The sequence below is a fragment of the Aythya ferina genome (assembly GCF_964211825.1).
Source record: "Aythya ferina genome assembly, chromosome: 2".
NCBI lineage: Eukaryota > Metazoa > Chordata > Aves > Anseriformes > Anatidae > Aythya > Aythya ferina.
In genome coordinates, this window is record NC_140297.1 from 17,925,357 (window position 1) to 17,946,447 (window position 21,091).

Genomic DNA, 21,091 nt, shown 5'->3' on the forward strand with positions numbered 1-21,091 from the left:
GTGAGCTCAGTGGCAAAATTCTCATTCATCTTACCAGACCTCATACAATTCTGCAGCTTTCTAAACAAAGGGTTAAAGATTGGAGTAATTAACAACCCCAGAAATGCAACATTTTCCAAGAAATATGAACTGTGTGGTAATTCCCTGATATTACTATTAGGTTTAATTCCATGCCTTCACAACACCTTTCTAAAACTAATTGAGATGCCACATGAAAAATGCCAAAAAGTGAAATAAGTAACAGGCACAAAATGCTCTACAAACATTTTTGCTGATATGTGTTCAAATCTCAGTAATCATCTTAGACTTGGTGTTTTCCTTAGGCTTTTACTTAGATCATTTCCAGGTTTTCCTTATATATATGAAGACAGAAGGAGATATATAAATATATATAACTGTGTATATGCGATGTGTGCCTGTGTATTGATGAAACAATACGAATTTCCTTTGCCCAGCAGAGGTCACCCTCTATGAAGTCTATGTGGGAAGAGAAGAGGTAGAGCAGACCTTCCCTTTAGAGTTTTTTCCTGACTGTCCACCTTGGTGGTGCCCACCACAGGCTGTAAACACACATGGTGCTCCAGGAGAGCAGGAGGAGGCAGTCAAGCAGGTGTCTTACCTGCAGAAAGCAGGCAGAAAATTCGGCACACATCTAACCTGCTTAAAGCTGGACTGAGTCAGAAATACAACTCCTAGATTCTGCTATAGTTGAATTCAATTTTAGATCAAAGATTTACAGCAGGAGCTCTGTCCATCTCATCTGGAGTTTGGGAAGCCAAAACTGGCAGGCCGAAGACAAATCATGCTACTGTTTGTCAAGTTTTCAGCTCCACATATTCCATGCTAATTTGGCAAGATTCCATGAATTAAAAAATAGATTTATGTCTAATGTGAAAGTGTAATTTTATTTATTTATTTTTAATTTGCAGACAGGTATATATGCATATGCATTTTTTCTCAGTGAGTATATACAACCTTTATTTTTCCTTTTATTACTTTGTATGACTTACCGTTCAGTAGCTCTTAAAGTTGAAATCCTGCGCTCAGCTGGATGTCTCTTCTTTTTTGTGATAGAGCTGCTGTCCTTTGAGGTGGAATCAGGAGATGAAATTTCATGGTAATAGACATCTAAGTCTAGCACTTTGCTCAGACTGTCAATAAATAAATAAATACTCCAAGTTAACAACTTGACTTTTCAACATTAGATTCAACATTAAAAGTAACACAAACAAATACCATTTTTGGTTGTTTATGTGTTGAGGGTCTAAGGAAAAAAATATATAAACACGAGAAATCTGTCTTTGGAATGTGGCTGCTGTATGATGCAGATATGTAGAATTTTGCAATGCTAAAGACTTTTAGATGTTTATAAAGCAAACATATATAACTGAAAGAGCATGGCTTTGCCACTATACTCAGTAGAGAGGTATTTTTATGGTACAGTTCACCTGGCCTATTTTAGATTTTTCCTTTAGGAAGATATCAATAATTTTCCTAAAGATGCCTTTTTTTAGTAATCAATTGCCTTTTTTTTAGAAATCAAGTAACTCCTTGATTTCTGTTGGTGTGCTTGACTAATACAGAGTCAGCACATGAAAGTAGATGCAGTCATGAAACTGTTTAACTAGATTTAAGATGAGTGAAACCAAACTGAGGCCAGATGGAAGAAACACTAGATGATGATGATGATGATTGTTTGCTAAACATAAGATGACTGTAGATGTGGATTATTTTCAAGACCCAAATGGTATCAGAAGAGCTGTAACTTAGAACTGACTTGGATATTAAGTGAGCCCTTGAAGTAGTGGCACAATCAAGGACAATTTAAACTGTGGTTTAATGATGCTAGATGCAGTGAGCACATCTTATGGGCATGTAATGTCATGTCAGCTTCATTGAAGATATGTGTTTTTAGATATGGAGCTTGATTCTGCAACCTCAGCCAAGGATAGCACTAACAGCCCATTCATACAGTGCTCAAGTATCTTGCATCTATGAGGAGGCCAACATAGCATTACACAGGGTCACTGGGGAACAGCAAAAAGCTTATGTATAGAAACACAAACAATAAAGAGCTAAGATATAAGTCAGAAGCTGTGCACAACATCTACAGCACACGTGAGGATCTAAAATACAGGAAGGCAGAATATATGATTCTATGATTCCATACGTATTGCTTCGTTTATTTCTACAGAAATCTATCAAAACAGGTTAGTTACACTGAAGAAAGGCTTCTGGTTGACATTTCAATATCTACTCTTTGCCTGTTATTAATGTATTACTGTTATATCTTACTGTTTCCATTTTTATCATCTATTTCCAAACAGTCATATATTTTTAGGAGAGAAAATTAACAGCCTTTGTATTTTTGCTACCAAAAAAAGAAGTGGTTGCTCATTTACTTTGACTGGAATTTTAAGCACCTTCAATTATTTTCTGTGTCAGAACTATCTTTGATGTGGACCTTATCTTAACTTATTATTGTGCTTGTGTTGCCATGGTAAAGGGCCATGCTGCAGTAAAACTGAACAACTGAATTCCATAATGGATTTTTGTTGCTGAAAATTGCATGTTTAACTTTGTATATGATGCCCTTCCTGTGAATCACCAAATCACCACGCTTTTTTTAATGCTTTATTTTCCTAGTTGAAGTGCAGCTAGGAACTATTTCTAGAGAATTAAAATGACAATAGTGAAATAATGAAAAAATTACCTTTCTTTTCTTGGTTTCCGTTTCTCATCTTGCATTGATTTCTAAAAAAAAAAATCACAAAATTATTTAAAAAATACTGTAAGGAAATTTTATGCAAAGATATGACTCATCAACATGCTAGGTAGGAAAGTGTTGCATATTTTTTTGTTTAATGAAAATACAGAGAACTTAATTTGTTGAGCCACAGAGAAGTGTGCTGGCAAATTCTCTTTTCAGACTCTGTGACTATACATGTCACTGGGAATGTGTTGAAATGCTGTGGAAAAAAAAAAAAGCTAAAGTAATTGCGATTAGAACAACAATAATAAAAAGTAAAACTTCCAGGTATCTGTAGCTGTTTTAATGACGTTCACGACACTATCTCCCTGAAGCAGGTTTACCTGGATGCCATGAGAATTTCCATGTATACAGGCAACACGGAGGGAGAAGGCATAATCCTGTTCTCATTAATGCCAATCCAGCGTCACAAGTTTTAGTAGGATAAAATTGACAAAGGCCCATTTAATAAAAAGTATGCTGGGTGGCAAAATCATCTTTAGGATATGAGACATCCAGAAATGCAGAGGAGGGAGACTGATAAGGAATGTGAGTAATTTCTTATCTCTCATAGATTTCTGTCCTTACACTCAGGAGGAGTATTATGTTGCAGCATCTAAAGCGCGACGTAAGCAGTATTTTTAAGTGCAGATGGTCTTAAATTTGGTATTATTTTGGCCTTGATTATGTTTCTCTCAAACCAGTGAACACTTACTAGAATTTATGCATTGTAACACTGTAAGGCCATGAAAAACAGGAATCCTGGTGGACACGCACCTCAGTCTGCAGGCAGATGTGCAAGACATATAATTTCAAAATGACAGACTGATTTAAAGTAATAACCACCCAAATAAGCTTTTAGTGGCTTGTATGAACAAAGGCCTGTTGTCAGGCTTCATTTACACCGGTGTACCACTTTAGTTCATTTGATGTGCATAAAGATGAGTGAGAACGGAAGGTGTCTAATCAACATCTATAATGTGGTGTGAGAGAAATACCTGTTTTTGCAGAAGGGGACCATAAACAAAGGATTTTTTTTTTTTTTAAATGCATTCATAGTGCATTCCATAATCTGGGTAATCTGGGCTTGATAATGTGTGAATAGCAGTTGATCACAAGATTTTTTGTAAGACAGAAAAGCCATGAAAGCTGGGAAAAAATGACTACTCTCCAGTATTCTAAGTCAGAGGTCAATGACTTTTCCAATGTTCAAGAACAGAACTGATAGGTCCATTTTATAAATTTCAGTGTAGTATAAATTTATTCTGACTCTCCCCTACCAGTGAACTTCATGTCAGGAAGACAGGCTTCTCTTTTTCGCACCCTCACGAAAAATACAACTAAAATCAAAGTTAATAATATTTAATACCTTGCAAAACTGCTGTTAAAAAATCCCCAATATCACTGCAGTTTTTGTCTGCACTGATGTGATGTCCATTTTCTGCTATGGAGATGGCCATGTAACAAATTTGTGTTCATAAAATACAGTGTTCCTGCCTGCATAGTCTCAACTTTCTAAATATGCATTTGCCTTGGAATTACACATCTCCTCAGACATTTCCCAATACAGAATTCAGTGTCATGCCTTTCACTTCAGTCCTTTATCTTACCAATCTTGTTTTCACAAAACAAATCTCATTCTTAAGTGCCAATGTATTTTTAAGGATTTCATTTCTTTTCAGAATATCATTGTTCCCAAGCTGTGTTATTTCAAAGCCCTCATAATAAAATATAGCGGTATTTGTCTTTTTTGGTATGCCAGACACAACTCTCCCTAAAGGCCCTTGTGACACCTTCTGTTGAAAGGAGAAGCAATTGCTACGGTTAGTTTATTAGCTGGGCTCTCACCGGCTGCTAAAATAGGTCACTAAGATACAGGCACCTCGAGCAAATGACATTAATTGCTTTTTTTGTTGGAACTGCTTTTTGAGCTGCTTTTACATTTTCTCTCATTATGCTTACTTTCTTGCTCTTTCTCTCTCTCTCTCTTTTTTCCTTTTCTTTTTTCTTTTTTTCTATATATTTAAGGGCACTGAAGTCAAGAAAGGAAAGCAGACCTTGGTATCTGAACTTGGACCAAAGGCTATATATAGAGGCACTCAAATCCATTAGTCTCCTGAGCTGTTTGTATTTGCCAATTCCTTCATAATCACAATCTGACACATTTGTAAAGGAAGTCACAGTGTGCATACTAATACAGCCTATTTTAATATTTGCTCTCTCTGCAAGATTGAGCACTAATTTAGACACTCAAAATAGTTCTCCGAATGAACCTGTTTTTCTTCCATGACTTGCAAAGAAACTACGGAGAGTAGGCATTTCCTCTAGGTACTGAAAGTGCAAATGCTGCTTATGCATATAATGAATGTACATATGGTTGGGTACAAAAGTAAAAATTGGCCTGATGTAGGGTCCCAAGCTGGGTAAGTCTGAATTTTAATAATTTCAAATCTAGTTTGAAATTGGATGTTTATGGCTTGCTTCCTTTCAAAAAGGCACAGCTTTTATGCTGTATCAGAAAGGAATACAGGAATCAGGCAATTAGAGAGTATGTTTAGGTGGGAATTATCTAGCAGTTTTAGCCCACAAAAACTTGCTAAACTCACATGTATTAGAGTGTAGTAGGTGGAGTCTTCTGGATTGTTTAATGTCTTGGGCTTCCGTGGCCTCCTTGGGGGTCTCTGCTTTGGGCGAGAGTCTTCAACTTTGGCTGCAACTACGGAAAAGAAGAAAAATGTAAGGCTTATTTCTTCATGAAATGGGAGGTTTTTACACAAAGAGAATTTCACTGGAGAGCAAAAAAATCCATTTAGCAAATTTACTGCTTGCAGTCACTCAAGAAAGCAACAGTTTTGGGCATTCCCATATCCAGACTGGAAAGGAGAATGGGTTTATTTATTTGATTCCTGACTACCCACATGGACTTACGTAATGAGTCACCCATTAAGGTGTCAAATGTGGGGACCAGCATTAGATCTCTTCTCTACCTGATTCAAAGGTTGTTTCTCTATATTATTATGATGTAGATTCTCCCCTGATGAGGCTGTTCTTTTTCAAGCCAAATGACATACCGTTGGGCAACACAGCATGACCATGCCCATAGCATCCAGAGCAATCCAGTTTAGATCCTCTGGTTTAGATGTAGTCAACTCATGGTCTCTACTTCTACAAAAACTTTCCACAAACATACAAGGAATGTATTCATTCTAATGGAAACAAACCCAAGATTTTCAAACAAAATGGAACTGCTGCCTTCTGGTAATCTGCAGGCTCTAGGTTTGACACTGACTTGTGGGCTATGTAAAAGTCCGTCAAAGAAACATCTCTGCACTCATCAATGATGACAGTGTGAGGGTGGAATAAAGATCTAGGTTCAATAAATTACTGAAATGCATTCTGCTCATCTACTCCTCTTTCACATGAAATGACTTTGACTCCATAACCCAGGTGTGCTAATTACATATGATTGGGTCTTAGAGGGAAGAATGTACTTCGTTCTCTCATGGCCACCAGAAACTCTTTCACACTATAAAAATAAAACCTCTCCCATATACATCAGACATCTTTTTAATTATAGAGGTAGCATGATCATTTAAAATGAGAAACAGTCAGTAATACATCAGTGTTGACTCCTGCAAAATTAGCTGTGTAAGTTTTTTTTAATGTGTGATAAATAGAGGCTTGTAAAGGTCATGGATATACAGAGGAGCCAGAATGAATAATGTTAATTTAAAATGTAGTTGGATAATGATTACATTTATTGTTTTAGTTTCTTATCTAGAATGCAGACTGCTTCTCATGTAATGAATGAACAAGTACCTTTTAAAATTTTGCACTTTAGAGAACGATGGTGTTTTTCTAAGTCAGGGCACAGATAATTCATGCTAAGCAATGAAATGTAGATGCAATACATTCGTTTCACTAACCTGTATTAAATATAAATTACATTCTTTCATTTGAGTAGGTATGGAAGGCCTGATTGTGCTCTATGTGGGCTGTTGGTACCCTGCTGCATTTCAAATGGACCACCTGGAGTTATCTGAGTTTCCATTTGTGACTGAGTAGAGGCAAACCTTCCCTGTTGTATTTTTAAACACAATGGGAGCCTAAACTGGAAACAATACCTTAAAACAAACAAACAGAACCAAAAACAAAAATAGAAAACCAAGCACATAAAGTTCAGCATAATTTAAGAGAAATACCTAAACTCTTGTATGTAGTGCATTTACAAAAATTGTATCAAAGATCCTGACTGCTAGAAAAAGAAAATGAAATCAAATTGGAAGCTCTAAGAAATTCTCAAGGAAAAGACTCATAATACCTAAAGATTTTTATTGTCCCCCAAGAATCTATAATGATGTATGCTGTTACATTATTTAATTCATCACTGTCAAACATATGAAAGCATTCTCATATTCTACATAACAATTATTCCATCTGAAATTAGTTATACACTTCTTGCATATGTGCTCTGCAAAGAAGACTCATCTTACATTTTATAAAATTATTTTGATAATGATAAGGGTTTTAGGAAAAAATAGCTAATTATCTGGGCTCATGCATGTTATATATGAATGAGCTATGCAAAAGAACCAAGGGGACAGAAGTATCCTGCTGGGGCAGCCAGTATTCTAAGCCCGGGCATCTTGTTTTTCTTTCTTAGAATTACACTGAGGACTGAAAATGCAATTCTGAGTTTTTCCTTTAAATTACATAGCATGTTAAAAGTAGCTTGCTGGATTTACCTTTCTTTGTTTCACCAGAAAGTAAACCTGTGATTTCTCTCTACACTTAGATGTCTGTGTTCATTGCTACTGAAATACAGCTGATGTGGTAGTTGTTTGTTGTATTGGATAACTCACTGCACAAAGTAAGATTTACTTTTTATTAGCTGCTGATAGTTCCAGAAATCACTTACTTGGTAGAGTTAAAGGTGGAAGGCAAATTAAATACTCAGTCCTGATAAATGGTGAGTTTGATGTGCTTGTTTTGTAGATGGCCTATACCTTTCTGCATTAAGCAATGAAGCAGAAAGGAGTAAAATCATTCACTTATTAAATAGGCCAATTATGTTGCTTCTATAGACCATAACAAAGAAAATGTTTCTTTTGAAGCCTGATCTCTCCATAGTAAAATACCTTATTGTTTATTTTTGCTTAAAATCCTCCTGTAGGAATGTTTTTGAACTTAACAGTGAGCGTGTGTCATGTTGTAATCCATGCCCAGGAAGTTAAATCTCTCTACTGCCCAAAGTTGAAGCAGACCATCACATTTGATCAAGTGATGGTGGGAAGTTTAACAAAAGTTAAGCTCACTCTCCAAGAGAATGAACAAGTTACAGTGCAAAGGGTCAGTCAAGATGTGTGAACAGTGTGGCTGCCTATTTAACGTATGCGTATCCTGAGCACCACCACAAACCACAGAAACTGTAGATAGCAGTGCACATTTGAAACGTTCAAGTACAGGCAAGAAATGCTTGAATAAAGATGAGTCAGTATCACTAGCCCTTTACATTGAAATGTATCTGCACATCCTGACGTACAATGATAAACTTGGAAGACAACAATCTAGAGGAATCAACATCCATGGATGCTAATGTAAATTAACATATGACTTACAACAGATCTTATACCAAAGACTGCAGAAATAGTGCGATAAGCATCTAAGTGATGAAAAGTCTCTGTTAGGTCACCTGGAGAAACAGATAAACCTGTCTGCAGGCCACCTAAGTGAAATGTTACTTGTTTGATTCAGCATTGCTCCACATCTTATGGGGACAGGAAGTAAAAAGGTAGTCTAAGAAATAAGCAGGAAACAACAACAACAACAAAAGAACAAAACACACACACACACAAAACAACCAGACAGTAGAACCAGTAATTGTCTGGGTTTTGTTGGGGAGATTGGCAGTAATCAAAAAAATGTGGAGGTAATAACTGGAATTCCAGGACATGACAACAATAAATTAACAGCTATTACCGCTTACAACATTTACGTGCATTCCTTTTTGTTGTGTTAATTGTACCAAAAAAAAAAAAAAAAAGTAAATTGAGTTTGGGAAATGCACGTAGGAAAAACACTGTTCTCTAATGTTCTGGTTAGTAATTTTTAGGAATTGTTTGTTCATAGGATGTTCACCCATGCCAAGATTTAGAAATTATGGTTGATGGGCACAAGCTTTTAGTGAACTAGAAAAACATAGGGGGATTACTAGGAACTGCAGGGGATGGAGAACTTTCTAGTTGCACCCTGCAGGAGATGACAATGTTTGATCTCTCATGCCTAAGTCCTGCCTACCCCACCAAGAATCTCAGTTTCAGTCTCTCGCTGACACTGATACTCCCATATCTGAGAGTCTGGTGGCAAAGGCTGATTGTTATTTAGGAGAGGATGTTATAGGGAAATGGCTTTGCTCCACTTTTTCAACTTCCCTCATCTCATGCTCTGCCAATGGATCTAACCAGCTCCCAGCACAAATCGTCTGTGCCCTGGATGCTTGGTTCCCAAAGAATGGCCAAACAGCACAAGCACTTCACTGCCCTGCATTTATCCAGTCTCACTCCTCAGTGCTCCATGGCTGGCCACTCTGTTCCTCTGAGGAAAAGACTGGCCTCTCAATACTGCTGTGCTCCCCCAGCACTAGAAGGGCTCCCTTTTTCCTGCAAAGACTGCCCAAGTACTCAGTGAAAACAGTGTTGTAGCATCCTACAGCAGGAGGAATCCCGGGTGAAAACCCTGCCTGACTCACGGCTTTGTGTAGCTGAATAAGCTCTCAGCTGCACAGGAGCTCCTTGTTCCCAGTGAATTTCATTTTAAATATAGAAAATTATCTTCCAGAGATTTTGTACTTGAACTGTCATTTAATACTTACAAAGATGAGCACCATTATTCATCTGGTAAAAAAAAAATAAATCTGTCCCCATCATGATCATATTCCCACCCCTTCAGGTTTTGACCTTAAAAAACTAGATAGCAGCCATTTGTGTATCTATGTTAACACTGCTGTAACCCCAAGGCTCACTTGTAGTCCAAAGGTGCAGTCCTGGGATGTAGCCATTATGTTTGCTGAATGTATTTAACAAGAAAATATAACCTACTTGGTGATTTGAGCCATGGGGAATAGTGTTTATTCCAGTAACCTTGTGCAGTGTACCTTGTGCATTTTAAATTCACTTACCAACAATTTAACCTTGTAGATTTAAGACTCATTTAACCTTTTGGCTCATAGGTTCTTTAAACTGCAGGATTTGCATTTTTATAAACAACTTTGAAAATCTGAACACTTGTCACAGTTCACCACCCAGAAATCCCGCAGTTCTTTCCCTTCTGTGGGCAGCAATATAATAAAATATTTTATTATAGGAGCAGGTGAGTTCTGTTAGAGGAGCAGGTAAGTTCTAAAACTGACAGTAGCCACCTAGCCACTGATGAAGGCAGACAAGCATTCCTATTAGGCATAAAGCTATAAAAACAATTCACATGTTATAGGTGTAAAATGACATATAAAACCAGTGAAGCTGAGGAAGATATGTAAATAAGTGTAAACCACCAGAGTAATTAGATATAGACAAATGCTACATGATTTAAACAATTGCTAAACAACCTCTGCTTTCATAAGGGTAGGACAGCAAAGGTGGCCCTAGAGAGAAACCTACACTAAAAGTGTATCCTTCTGTAAATGTGTATAAACTGTACTGTAACACCTAATGTAGGCAAGAGGACAGGAAGGCTCCTCTCTGTTTAATAACAGACAGTGCATCACTCACCATGTCTACATGCTTCACTTTAGCATGGCAGTCTGTGGCACATTATCTCATGTCTTTATTTTATGTAGTTGTCTGTGATCTCACTACACTGAATACAGAAAGGAAGAAATCCGGGATGCTGGTAACTCCTGTTTTTTAGGCAGTACAACCTACGTGATCATATGCATACTTTTACTTACGTATTCTGTACATCCAGGTAGATCGTATTTGCTATAATAAATATCTGCTTAAGTTAAGACAATGCAGCTTTGTGATTGAGTTTGTGATGCAAGGCTTAGGCTCCAACCAGCTCCCAGGCACACCTGGGAATTGCTGCAGCATCTTCTTTTGATTGATCTTAGCTGGAAAGTAAACAGTTTTCCTGTTGTGTGAATTATGTTTGAATGTAGAAAAAAAATGTTCATGTTCCATAGCAAGGAAGGTCTTTCAGTGAGGCTTAGCATTTATAAATATGTCTGCAGGGATGTGAGGAATCAAGGCTCAGCCCCCTGCTGCCATCCTGCTGTGCCCTAGGCGAGGCTGAGCTGCTGTTCTCTGTCAGGCTGACCGTGGTGCAGAGACTGAAATTTCATGTCATGGCTTGGAAGGGACACAGTTTGACTAGAGGCCACCTGGCTTGCCTTCTTGCTTTTTTAAAGTTCAGTATTTGTCAAAAGTCACCTTTGTCACATTTATCATGAGTAGCCCCACAACCTGTGTGAGGTACGACAAGGGAACACAGCACACAGGGACGATAGCTGCCCAACTCAGACCAGCTGGGCAAGAAGGGCCAAGGAACCAGACCTAGCTCCAGGCGTAATACTGCCTGTTTTATCATGGGTCAGCCTAATACAAAAAGATTGGGAACAATGGGTATAAAAAAAGCTGGCTTTGGAGTGGTTTTACTTACTGGAGCAGAGCATTAAATGAGTTACTGGCTGGAGAGCCATAAGCAGGCTGGAAAGGCTAGTTTGGTTTGAGATAGAAGAGGCCAACTCAGGATTTACAACATATAAGGGCAAAATAGGGCGTTAGCAGACCTGCGCTTTAGTAGCACATTTCTGTTTGTATTGAATTCATTTGTAGCTTTGTGGTCAAATAGTACCCACTATTTCGTTTTAAATGCATTTACGTTGAAAAGAGTAACTCCGTCTAAACATGGATTATGATTACCATTGCTGACATTTTTTGCAAAAGGCAATTAGACATTATTAACAAACAGTCACTTTTTGCACCTGAAAATTAAAGAGGAGAAAAAAAAAAAAAAGGATCAAAACATTCTCAAAGACTATACCTGGTGCACAAAAGAGCAAAGTGCTGTCATATCGCACATGCACACATTTGCCAGGAGAAAAAAATAAGAAAATAAATCTTCCTTTTGTTAAAGCAACATAATAGCAGCTTGTAAGAATGTCGTATTTCTTTCTATTCATCAAAATGAGACCAAAGTCCTTATGTCACTCAACAACTGTTTCACTGTTGTTTTAAAAACTTGGGACTTGGTTCAAAGAAATTTATGACACTCTTCACTTCCACATTCAAAAAGGTACAAACAACACTTTCACACACTTCACCATTGGAAAAATACTGTATTATAGCACCACAGAGATGTAAAACAGTGTGACATTTTCAAAAACAAAGGGAAGATAAGTAGCTGACTAGTAACCAATTTAAGCAGGGTTGCTTGCACAGGTGACAAGCTCTGACATTCATTTGCCTCTTGCAGAGCTACTTAAATTTATAGCAGTGCTTAGGGAGGACACTGTGCTATTCTGCGCATGGCATGAACATACTGATACACTTTCACGGTGTTTACTGGTGTAAGTAATGAGACCTTTAACTGGATAAACAGGGATTTTTGTATTCTCTTTCCTCCATCTACCTCTCTTCTCCAGCTTCTGGAGGAAGAATGTGTAAGAACCGAGAGCTATTTTCGATAGCATGCATTTTTAATCCCTCAGATCTACCTCATAAAAAAACCTGCAATATTTAATAAAGAACTCAGTACAAACCCAAACATTATTCAGCCTTTAATGGAAGATCACAGAACTTTGTTTTTAGCTTCACATTTGTATTCTTTTTGTTATTTTTTGGGAACAGATTGATCTACATAGATTATCTAGAAGCAGACAGTTTATACTTCGAGGTTTAGATTTTCTAAACACCAAGCCTTCATTTGAGATGCTTGACCTCTTGAAAGGGCTGCAAAGTGGGGGTGCAGTACCTTTAGGATCTCTTCCACTTAGCCATGGGATCTGAAAGATGTTTTAGCAACATGGCAGCCAAAGCCACAATGTTATAACACAAGTATTACAATTGGCTCTAGGCAGCCAGGGGCACACCTCTGCATCTGATCCCAGCTGTGCAGAGGTGAGCAGAGCTCTTCCCCAGAGGCAGCAAAGTGGCATGGCTGACACAGCCATCCCTGCAGTGATGGAGGCCCACCCAGCCAACTTCCATGTTTGCCCTTGTCTTCCTCTGCACCTGCAGCCCAAAAAAACAGGCTGAGGAAAACCCGTTATGTCCATTCCAACTGAAAAGGCTTGAGCTCTTTGTGGACCTCCTGGTGGGGCACACTCTGAATGCCATGTCTTCTACCTATCAGTACCCCTGCACCTAACCTGCTCCAAGAACGGTTACATTTTGGGAGCCCTACTGCCCATGCTAACTGGAACAGATGTTTCTATATCTTTTAAGCATGGAAGTCAAACAGATGCTAATTATTAATACGAATTTGCTTATGATTTTAAAGTCATGCCCACCAACATGGGGAGGAGTTGCAAGTTTTGATAGACTCATTTGAACTTCTGGGTAGCTAAAACTTTTACTCAGCATAAACGTGATAAACCGTGGCAAAGTGTTTGACATAGTACCTAAAAATATTTTGTTTTTAAAACACAGCTGCATATTTCATCTGTAACACATACTGCTGAGGAACAATGAATAAAAAAAGAGTCAATGTGTATTTTTTACCAAATAAAATTATTACTAGATATGCTGTGTCTAGGCCTCACAATTCACCAATCTTAAGAAGCACTGAAAAAAAGTACCAAGAAAAATGATAAATGTGTAAATCCCAGTCATGCTTGGACATTTCTGTGGAAAGCAGTTTTCAGACATATACTGATAAGAGGCTTAGTACAGAAATAAACAGCCTGAGTTACATGAGAAACCAGAGCTAGTTCCTCTTCTAGTCCCCTGGCCTTTAAACCATGAAAAGGAGTTGTTTCTTGACAGTCCTGTTAACAAATGAAAATTCAGCCTAAACAGTAAGGTTCAACATTACCTGACTGACAAACATTAGAAGAATGTTGGTCATTAGTTTGCTTATCTTTGGACAGCATCACAGGTCTCAGCTGATGTGACAATATCATTTCATTTAATTTTTGCTGCAACGCTAAGTAGTCTTCAGATAATTTTGATATCTAAAAAAAATATAACACAGGATTTCTCATTATTATATAAATAAGCATATATGTTCCAAGGTAACCAAGGATAAAACAGTGGGCTTGATAATGAATTTAAAAGATATCTCTCCAGCTACTACAGTGCAGACACCTACTACACTTACCTCCCATCCCTCTCCTTAAAACCAACCAAACAAAAAAGTGTAGGAAGCCCCATACTACTGCCCAGTCCTGCTGCTCCTTCATATTGGTTCACTCAGGTGGGCAGATGGTGTCTTGCTGATGTCAGGATGCAGAACAGCTTCTGCAACTGCAGGCATATGGCTCTGCATATGTGCAAATCACTGGCACTGACACAGCAACTTACTGTTTTATTTACAGAGACATTTCAAATGCTGAATTAAGGGCCTTGCTAGGTAAATGCACATTTCAATAAAGCCAGAGCTTCTGCATTTAGGTTGATACTGACATAATTTTTCCCCATTTTTCTAACTTCATCTTTCTCTCCTTCCTAAAAAGGGTATTTCTCTTGCAGCCCCAAATATGCCTTTTAATGCAACACTCGTTAAAAAAAAACACATCAGTCTCAGCCGAGAGAGTAAAAACTTGTTCCACTGAAGTCAGTAAAATAACTTTGCCATTCTGTCATTGCTCAGCGTGTTATGTTTAACAAATTTAGCTTATAAGCTTCTTACCTGCCGTGAAAAGGCTGCCAAATCACAAGGCTCTTTGTCTGAGCCTCCCTTCAGTGTCTTAGAGTCCTCAGCCTCCATAACAGTGTTTTCCCTATCTTTTGTTGTCTGGGGATCATTATTTTGATTGTGTACTGCTTCTGTTGGCTCCTTTATAGTTTTCTCTTGACTTTTGCAAGGTAATTTCCCTTCTTTTCTGAGTTGTCCTCTCCTTCTGTAACCCCTGTAATTGCTCTGAATAACCACTGCTGCCTTCTCTTTGTCTTCTGAACCTCGTTTTTCTGCTTCAGCTTGTTTCCGTGAGCCTCTTATTGACTCTTTTCTTATAATTCCTTTACGTTCTCTAGGCATCATCACTTCATGTTTCACATGGTTTCTTTCCACATTCCCGTTGGTCTTGGGTTGGACCACAGCAGATTCTTGATTTTGCCCATCTGTACTGAGTGTGTCTTGGTTAGTTTGCCCTTGCTGGAGTTCAGGCTCAGCTGTGCTTTTGACAGAAGCTTTGCTGGATGACTCCTCCAAAGATGCCTGGTCTTCACCTTCACCAGCATGCTCTACTGCAGGGTTCTGCTTCATGGAAACTGTCTCTTCTTTAGTAGGCATTTTCTTTTGCTCCTGTACATTCCCTGTGTCACTGTCCCTGGTGTACTCACTGTCAATAACAGCATCACCTTCATCTTGAATCTCCTCATTCACTGCTTCTTCCAGTATAATATTTTGAAGTGGCTGCAGTTGTGCTTCAAGGTATTCGACAGCAGATAATTCTTCCTCTCCTATTTTTTTGCACTGTTCCTTTATTTTTTTACGGGCTCTGTAGCCTCTGTAATTGCTCTGAACAATAATAGCTGCTTCTTCTTCTGTTTTTGGAAGGGCACTCTTCACTCCAGCTGGACTTTCCTCATTATCTTGAAGTTCTTCATCCTTTTTATTTTCACTAAAGGCTGATGCATTTTCAGTTTGGTTCTCTCTAAGTGATTCCCTGAATGGAACAGAATTTTGCGAGAAATTATAGCTGAAGGAGATGAAGGATAGTAACAACTTTGCAACTACCTTTGGTGATGCTTGTGTAGTAAAAGGCAATTTGATGCATTGGAACATGGGAAAGATTTAATGCACATAGCTGGAATTGAAGATAGAAAGCCAATCTATGTTTTTCTATTGACTATTACTTCTTAATGTTAAAAGGAATATCCCTGTTAAACTGTTCACAGAAAATTGCTGCACAAGGGCAGGTGATAAAACAGAAAAGAATTAATTGAACGTTTAACAAGAATGTAAGGCAGAAAATTTGTACCACCTCCAGTGTGTATAAATACACACAATCCTAAATGTATTAATGAAAGAAAACTGCCTCACATCACACTGGACTGTTTTCTTTCTATGATCCTGGGCACAGGTCCAGGTCAAACTTAAAAGACCAATTCCCTCCACTGTGTTTGTTACTGTCTATAAAACTTAAGTGCCAGGTGAAATCTGCCACACTGTTCCTCCCCTTTGACTCTTGAGAAAGACTGTTGACTCATTCACAGCTGTTTTCTACCTCTCTGGAGTAGTCTCCAGCTACTGAAATGCTGTCACTGAAAACAAGATGGTGATGTGCAAAGTGCTCCTCTTCAGTGACTAGGACTACAGCTATGTTGCAGAAGTATTTAGAATGTGATTTGCCTCCCCTTACTTTCATCTGTCTGATCTGAGCAAGTCTTCTAGGTTCCTGCTTGTCATCACCTATGCTTATCAGACAGTGACTTAAGATGAGAGCAGTTCCTTGCAGATGCCTGTTTCTTGCTCTTGTCTGAGCATTTTTTGCAAATATCCAATTCCAGAAAGAGATTCATTTACAAGTTACATTAACATTACAGGTAAACACAGTATTGTTTATCTTTCCCCTAAACGTGCCATTATTCCCTGGGCTTGAAAATACGAGAAAATTGCCTACTGACATTGAAAGAACTCCAAGTGAATGTATACATACACTTACATCTAGAATAATTCTAATAATAATTCTAGAATAATTTGCTTCACTTTTAGATTATATCCCTGTTTTTATCAGTTTAGTTATTAAAAAGGGACACAGTGACAGAAGAGATGGAAAATATTACCTCCTCCTTTTGAAGTTCCTCCTCTCCTTATATCCCCTGTAGTGAGACTGAATTACTGTTGCTGCTTTGTTCCTTGCCTCAGTTAGTTCTTTCCTCTTCTTCCTGAGTAAGTATCCTCTGGCAACTGATACAATTTATAATATAAAACAACCTTAGGCAACAAACAACGGGTATCTCAAATATTTCAGAGAGTTAAATGATAATGTTATTAAACAAAACAAACAACAAAAAACAAACAAACAAACAAAAAACAAAGGGAGAAATAAGAGCATACAGACTGGGGTGGTAATTATGATTACTTTTCAGCTGGAATGATTCTGTCCCACAAAACCTTTTGGGATTTCAGAAAGCTGCAGCCATTCTACATGAGGACAGAAGCAAGATCTTTCTCAGTATTTTATTGGAATGAAAAAAATAAAGGCAGATGTTGAAAGACACAGAACCGTAGTGCTGTCGAAGTACCTCTAGAACACTGTGCTCTCAGCACCACATATCTGCTTTGCCTGATTAAGGCAATTGATTTGACTCAAGGTCTTTATTTCCCTGGGAAACACCTGGCAATCAGGCTATAGAGATTACCAGCCTCTCTTCTGGCACAGGCTTGGAACTTTAATTCTTTAGCTGAACATTCACCAGATTAGAGAGAAACTGAAAATTTTACAGCTCAGCAGTTGCAGCAGACCTCACTCATGCTCCTTTTGCAAAGACTCATTATTCAAAATGAGAAAGCTCAGCACGAAAAGTGAGCTAAGCTCCACAATAACCAGACACACTCTGGCAAGCATACTCAGTACTTTTACTTTGTGGCATGTTTAAGTTTATGTTGTGAATCAGGATAAATAAAGACTCGAAGATAGGTCTCTCACCAGACACATATGCACCCTCACCACTATACCAGTTGGTACTGTAAGGACTGGGATTCAGCTCCAGGTGAAGGTAACTAAATTTAGGTATGTACATGAAGGTGTCTGCAATTGTGCTGTCTCTAACCTCTTGTTAAAGTCAATGACTAGTCACTAGGGGCTTGATATGCTTGCTGGCACGTGAGTATCTAGTGCCATCTGAAGTGCTCCACGATGCCTAAAGCATCCACATGGAGCTGGCAGACACGTCGAAACAGACTGGGCTTTCTGCTGTGAGAAAGTTGGGTGTGCCACATGAAATAAAGCTGGAGGCCAGACAGGATAACCTGGGGCATTTCAAATGGCACTAGGTACCAGTACAGTTACAAATTTTCTGAGCATTTGGTTGTTTAGAATAAAATTACTCAAACTCTAGGCTCTGCTGACTCTAAGAGGAGTTTAGAGACCTAGGTCACTTTCAGAGATTTATACTGAGGTGTCATGATCAGAAACTGAATCCCATTCAGAATGTTGCTTCAAAAATTCTTGAAGTTGCAAATCATTTCCTAATGGAAACTGGCACACTCTCCACAGTGCTGTGGTTTGGCCTGCTAATCCTTGGCAAAATAAGATGAACAAAGTGTTTTGTCAAAATATTTCTGTTGAACTCTAACTCCAGATGCAATAGCGGGACTATGGGGATAGAGGATTTAGGTGATTTAACAACCTTGAGGAGATGGTAGATATGGGAACTCTCATTCCAACTGTGCTGAGTGTTGTGATCGGAGAGGAAGGTCAAGCTCACTTAAGAACAGGAGAGGAGCATAAACAATCTGTCCTGACACATTCATAAAACTTTGTTAGCTTTCTGTTTGTTTGTTTGTTTTTGCTTTAGCGTTCCCTACTCACAATTTAGACCAGCTTGGGCTACACTAGATGCAGTGGATTGGTCTAAGAAGCACTGTATGAAAGGGACATAAATTATATATTGATAACTGGACATAGAGTAAAGGAACTCAAATATTTGTTCAAAGTGGCACACTTGGGTTTCATGTTGCTGTCTGGCAGGGCTTTAGAAAAGTGCAAATTATAAAGAATTTTGAATACTGTCAGAGTTTCTTGGACTTCTTGGGGAAATTTTCATTCCATTTCCCTATAAAAATAAGTCAAAAGGAGATATTTTTAACTATATCAAGTTACATTATCAGTGGACATGCCATGTAAGCCAAATATGGTCTTTTTAGACTTATTCTGGTTCACTTTTGAAGTTTGCTTTTGTTTTGATGTTGTAGCTATCTAAGCATTGCTTTCAAACTGGAAGGGAGGTTTTGTACTGACTTAAAAATAGGAAAAAATACTCCAAGAGTTAAGTAAAAATGGACTTCCTTCTGTTTTAGCTTCTTGTGCACTGAAAAAAACTTGAAACTGTGTTCAAGATAAAGAAGGTGGATGAGCAGAAACACTGGGGAGATCAACAAACTGAGTAAAGTGATAAATTCATAGTTTTGCATTTGCAAATATTCTACAATAATTGACAAGTTTCAGATGGGTAATTATTTTTGGCACATCACTGAATTTTATTCTGGTTTTAGGTTCTTTTTTATGCTGATAAAATTCTAGTGACTGCAGCAAAGTACTCTTCAGTACACTATAACATTGTCTCAATGCAATTAACAGGTGCTTGTGACAACGATTAAAACCAACAGTAGTGTTGGTATATACTCATGAAGGCATATCAGAGGAAGTTTACATCTAGATAGCCTGGGTACTGGCAGCATTAACTTATGTTTGGGGTAACTACCTTTGTAATTACTAAAAGTACTGTGCAGATTTGTGCCAGCTGTTTTCGGACCTGTTCGGACCTCTGAGTTGTATTGACACTGATTCCAGAGCTGCCTAGACTACATCTGGCTCTGGGACATCTCTGCAGGGACAGGAGAGACAGAAATATGTGAAGGAAAAAGAGATGTCATATAGTATACAACAAGGTGCAAGGTGATTATTGCTGCAGAAGAGGCAGGATAATTTGCTAGCTCTGACTGAGTCCTGGCAAAAAAAGAATCAGATGTGAGTGAAATTACAGGTTGTAGTCTTCTCAAACATAACTGATATGTAGCAAGACCTATTCCCAACCAAACAGCATGCACACAAACATTATATGCACATAATCTCATACAGGGCTTCAACAGCACCAGCTGCAATAATTAGGCATAACAAACTAGAAGTGAAAGTCTTGCCATGGCATTTAACCAGCCCACCTCCCAGCTGTGGAAAGGGCCTCTATGCTGCTTTGAGGTACACATAGTGGAATACCACTGCCTCAACCACTGCATATAGATTTATAATAGATAAATTATATGTCAGGCACTGTAAATGAGCATAGTCAATCAGTGTAGCTAGGTAACAGCAAAGAATCTGGATCAACATATTGTGTTTGAATAACGCATTAAAAACAAGGAAAGCAAACAATTCTTACTTGCTTGAAGTCTAACAATATATTTTTCCATTTTTTGATTACGTTTTGCTTTTGTGTATTCTTTACGAGCAACAAAACCCCTGTAAGCTGAAAAGAGATGTGAAAAAAAAATAAATCTATTTAGATACACAAAAAGGCTTTAAAAATAAAATGTCTGTAAGGAATTATAGGCCTCCATTAAGATATTCATATTTTTTTTTCAGGCTTTATCTTTCCAAAAATGGCAAAAAAGCACAAGCAGTATGAATCTCCATAAAAACTATATTTTCTGATGAGTAACATTATTAAGAATGAAATAAATACAAACATGAGAGAATCAAAATGTAAAAGAAGATGCTGTTTGAAATATATTAAAAATTTCAATTGATGTCTTCATCAAAGGCATAATTGGTCTTATTGTCTTGGACAGTTAATACTTTATATTTTCATTATTATATTGCACAACCTTGTCAGAGCATGTCAGAATATTATTAATAACAGTATCATTTATGCAATCATGTCCTTCCATTGTTAAAACTGTCTTTAAATGCAACATTGATAAACGTAGCTTTGGTAAGAATATTGTCATAAGCTGGTTAAAAGAATTTTTTCTCCATAAAAACAGACATCATGAAGTATTAGATATTTTATCAAATGTAACAGCAGGAAAACAGAAAAATCCACATCTGGCATGCACATCCATCTATCAACTACACACACGTGCTAGCTTTAAGGAAAATATTAAATGTTTTAAAGCTATTACCTGACTGTATTTTAATAGCACTTTGTTCCCTTTGTTCCTTTATCTTTTTGTATCTCCTTGACACCAGCCACCCTCTGACATAAGCCTGAATCAAAATAATCATGTCAACTGTCTCCTTTCGCATTAAATTCAGCTGCTCCACGTGATAGTATTTGAGGAACACCTTAAAAAGAGTAAGCAGACAGGCAATAGTTCTAGTTAATGCAGCTTAGACAGAGTGGCCCCATTTCATAGTCCCAGTGCAAAACCTTGGGCTGTAACTACAAATCTCTTTTAAACCTAAGAGTCTAACAGTTTCACTAACCTCAGAAATCTGATGTATATTGCATACAGGTG

At 37.9% G+C, this 21,091-nt stretch overlaps 1 protein-coding gene across 2 annotated transcripts in view; it reads right to left on the bottom strand.

The window, feature by feature from the left end:
* The window catches only part of LOC311431525 (myosin-IIIa-like), a 73,475-nt gene that overhangs the window by 2,276 nt on the left and 50,108 nt on the right, over positions 1 to 21,091 (bottom strand). For both annotated transcript variants that reach the window (XM_084509062.1, XM_084509063.1), the window contains exons 20-27: positions 20,756 to 20,918; positions 20,014 to 20,100; positions 16,696 to 16,819; positions 14,597 to 15,575; positions 13,781 to 13,919; positions 5,356 to 5,465; positions 2,714 to 2,754; positions 1,011 to 1,151 (exon numbers count right to left, since the gene is read on the bottom strand). In XM_084509062.1, coding sequence (XP_084365188.1) covers positions 1,011 to 1,151; positions 2,714 to 2,754; positions 5,356 to 5,465; positions 13,781 to 13,919; positions 14,597 to 15,575; positions 16,696 to 16,819; positions 20,014 to 20,100; positions 20,756 to 20,918 — 1,784 coding nt within the window. The remainder of the gene's footprint in view (positions 1 to 1,010; positions 1,152 to 2,713; positions 2,755 to 5,355; positions 5,466 to 13,780; positions 13,920 to 14,596; positions 15,576 to 16,695; positions 16,820 to 20,013; positions 20,101 to 20,755; positions 20,919 to 21,091) is intronic.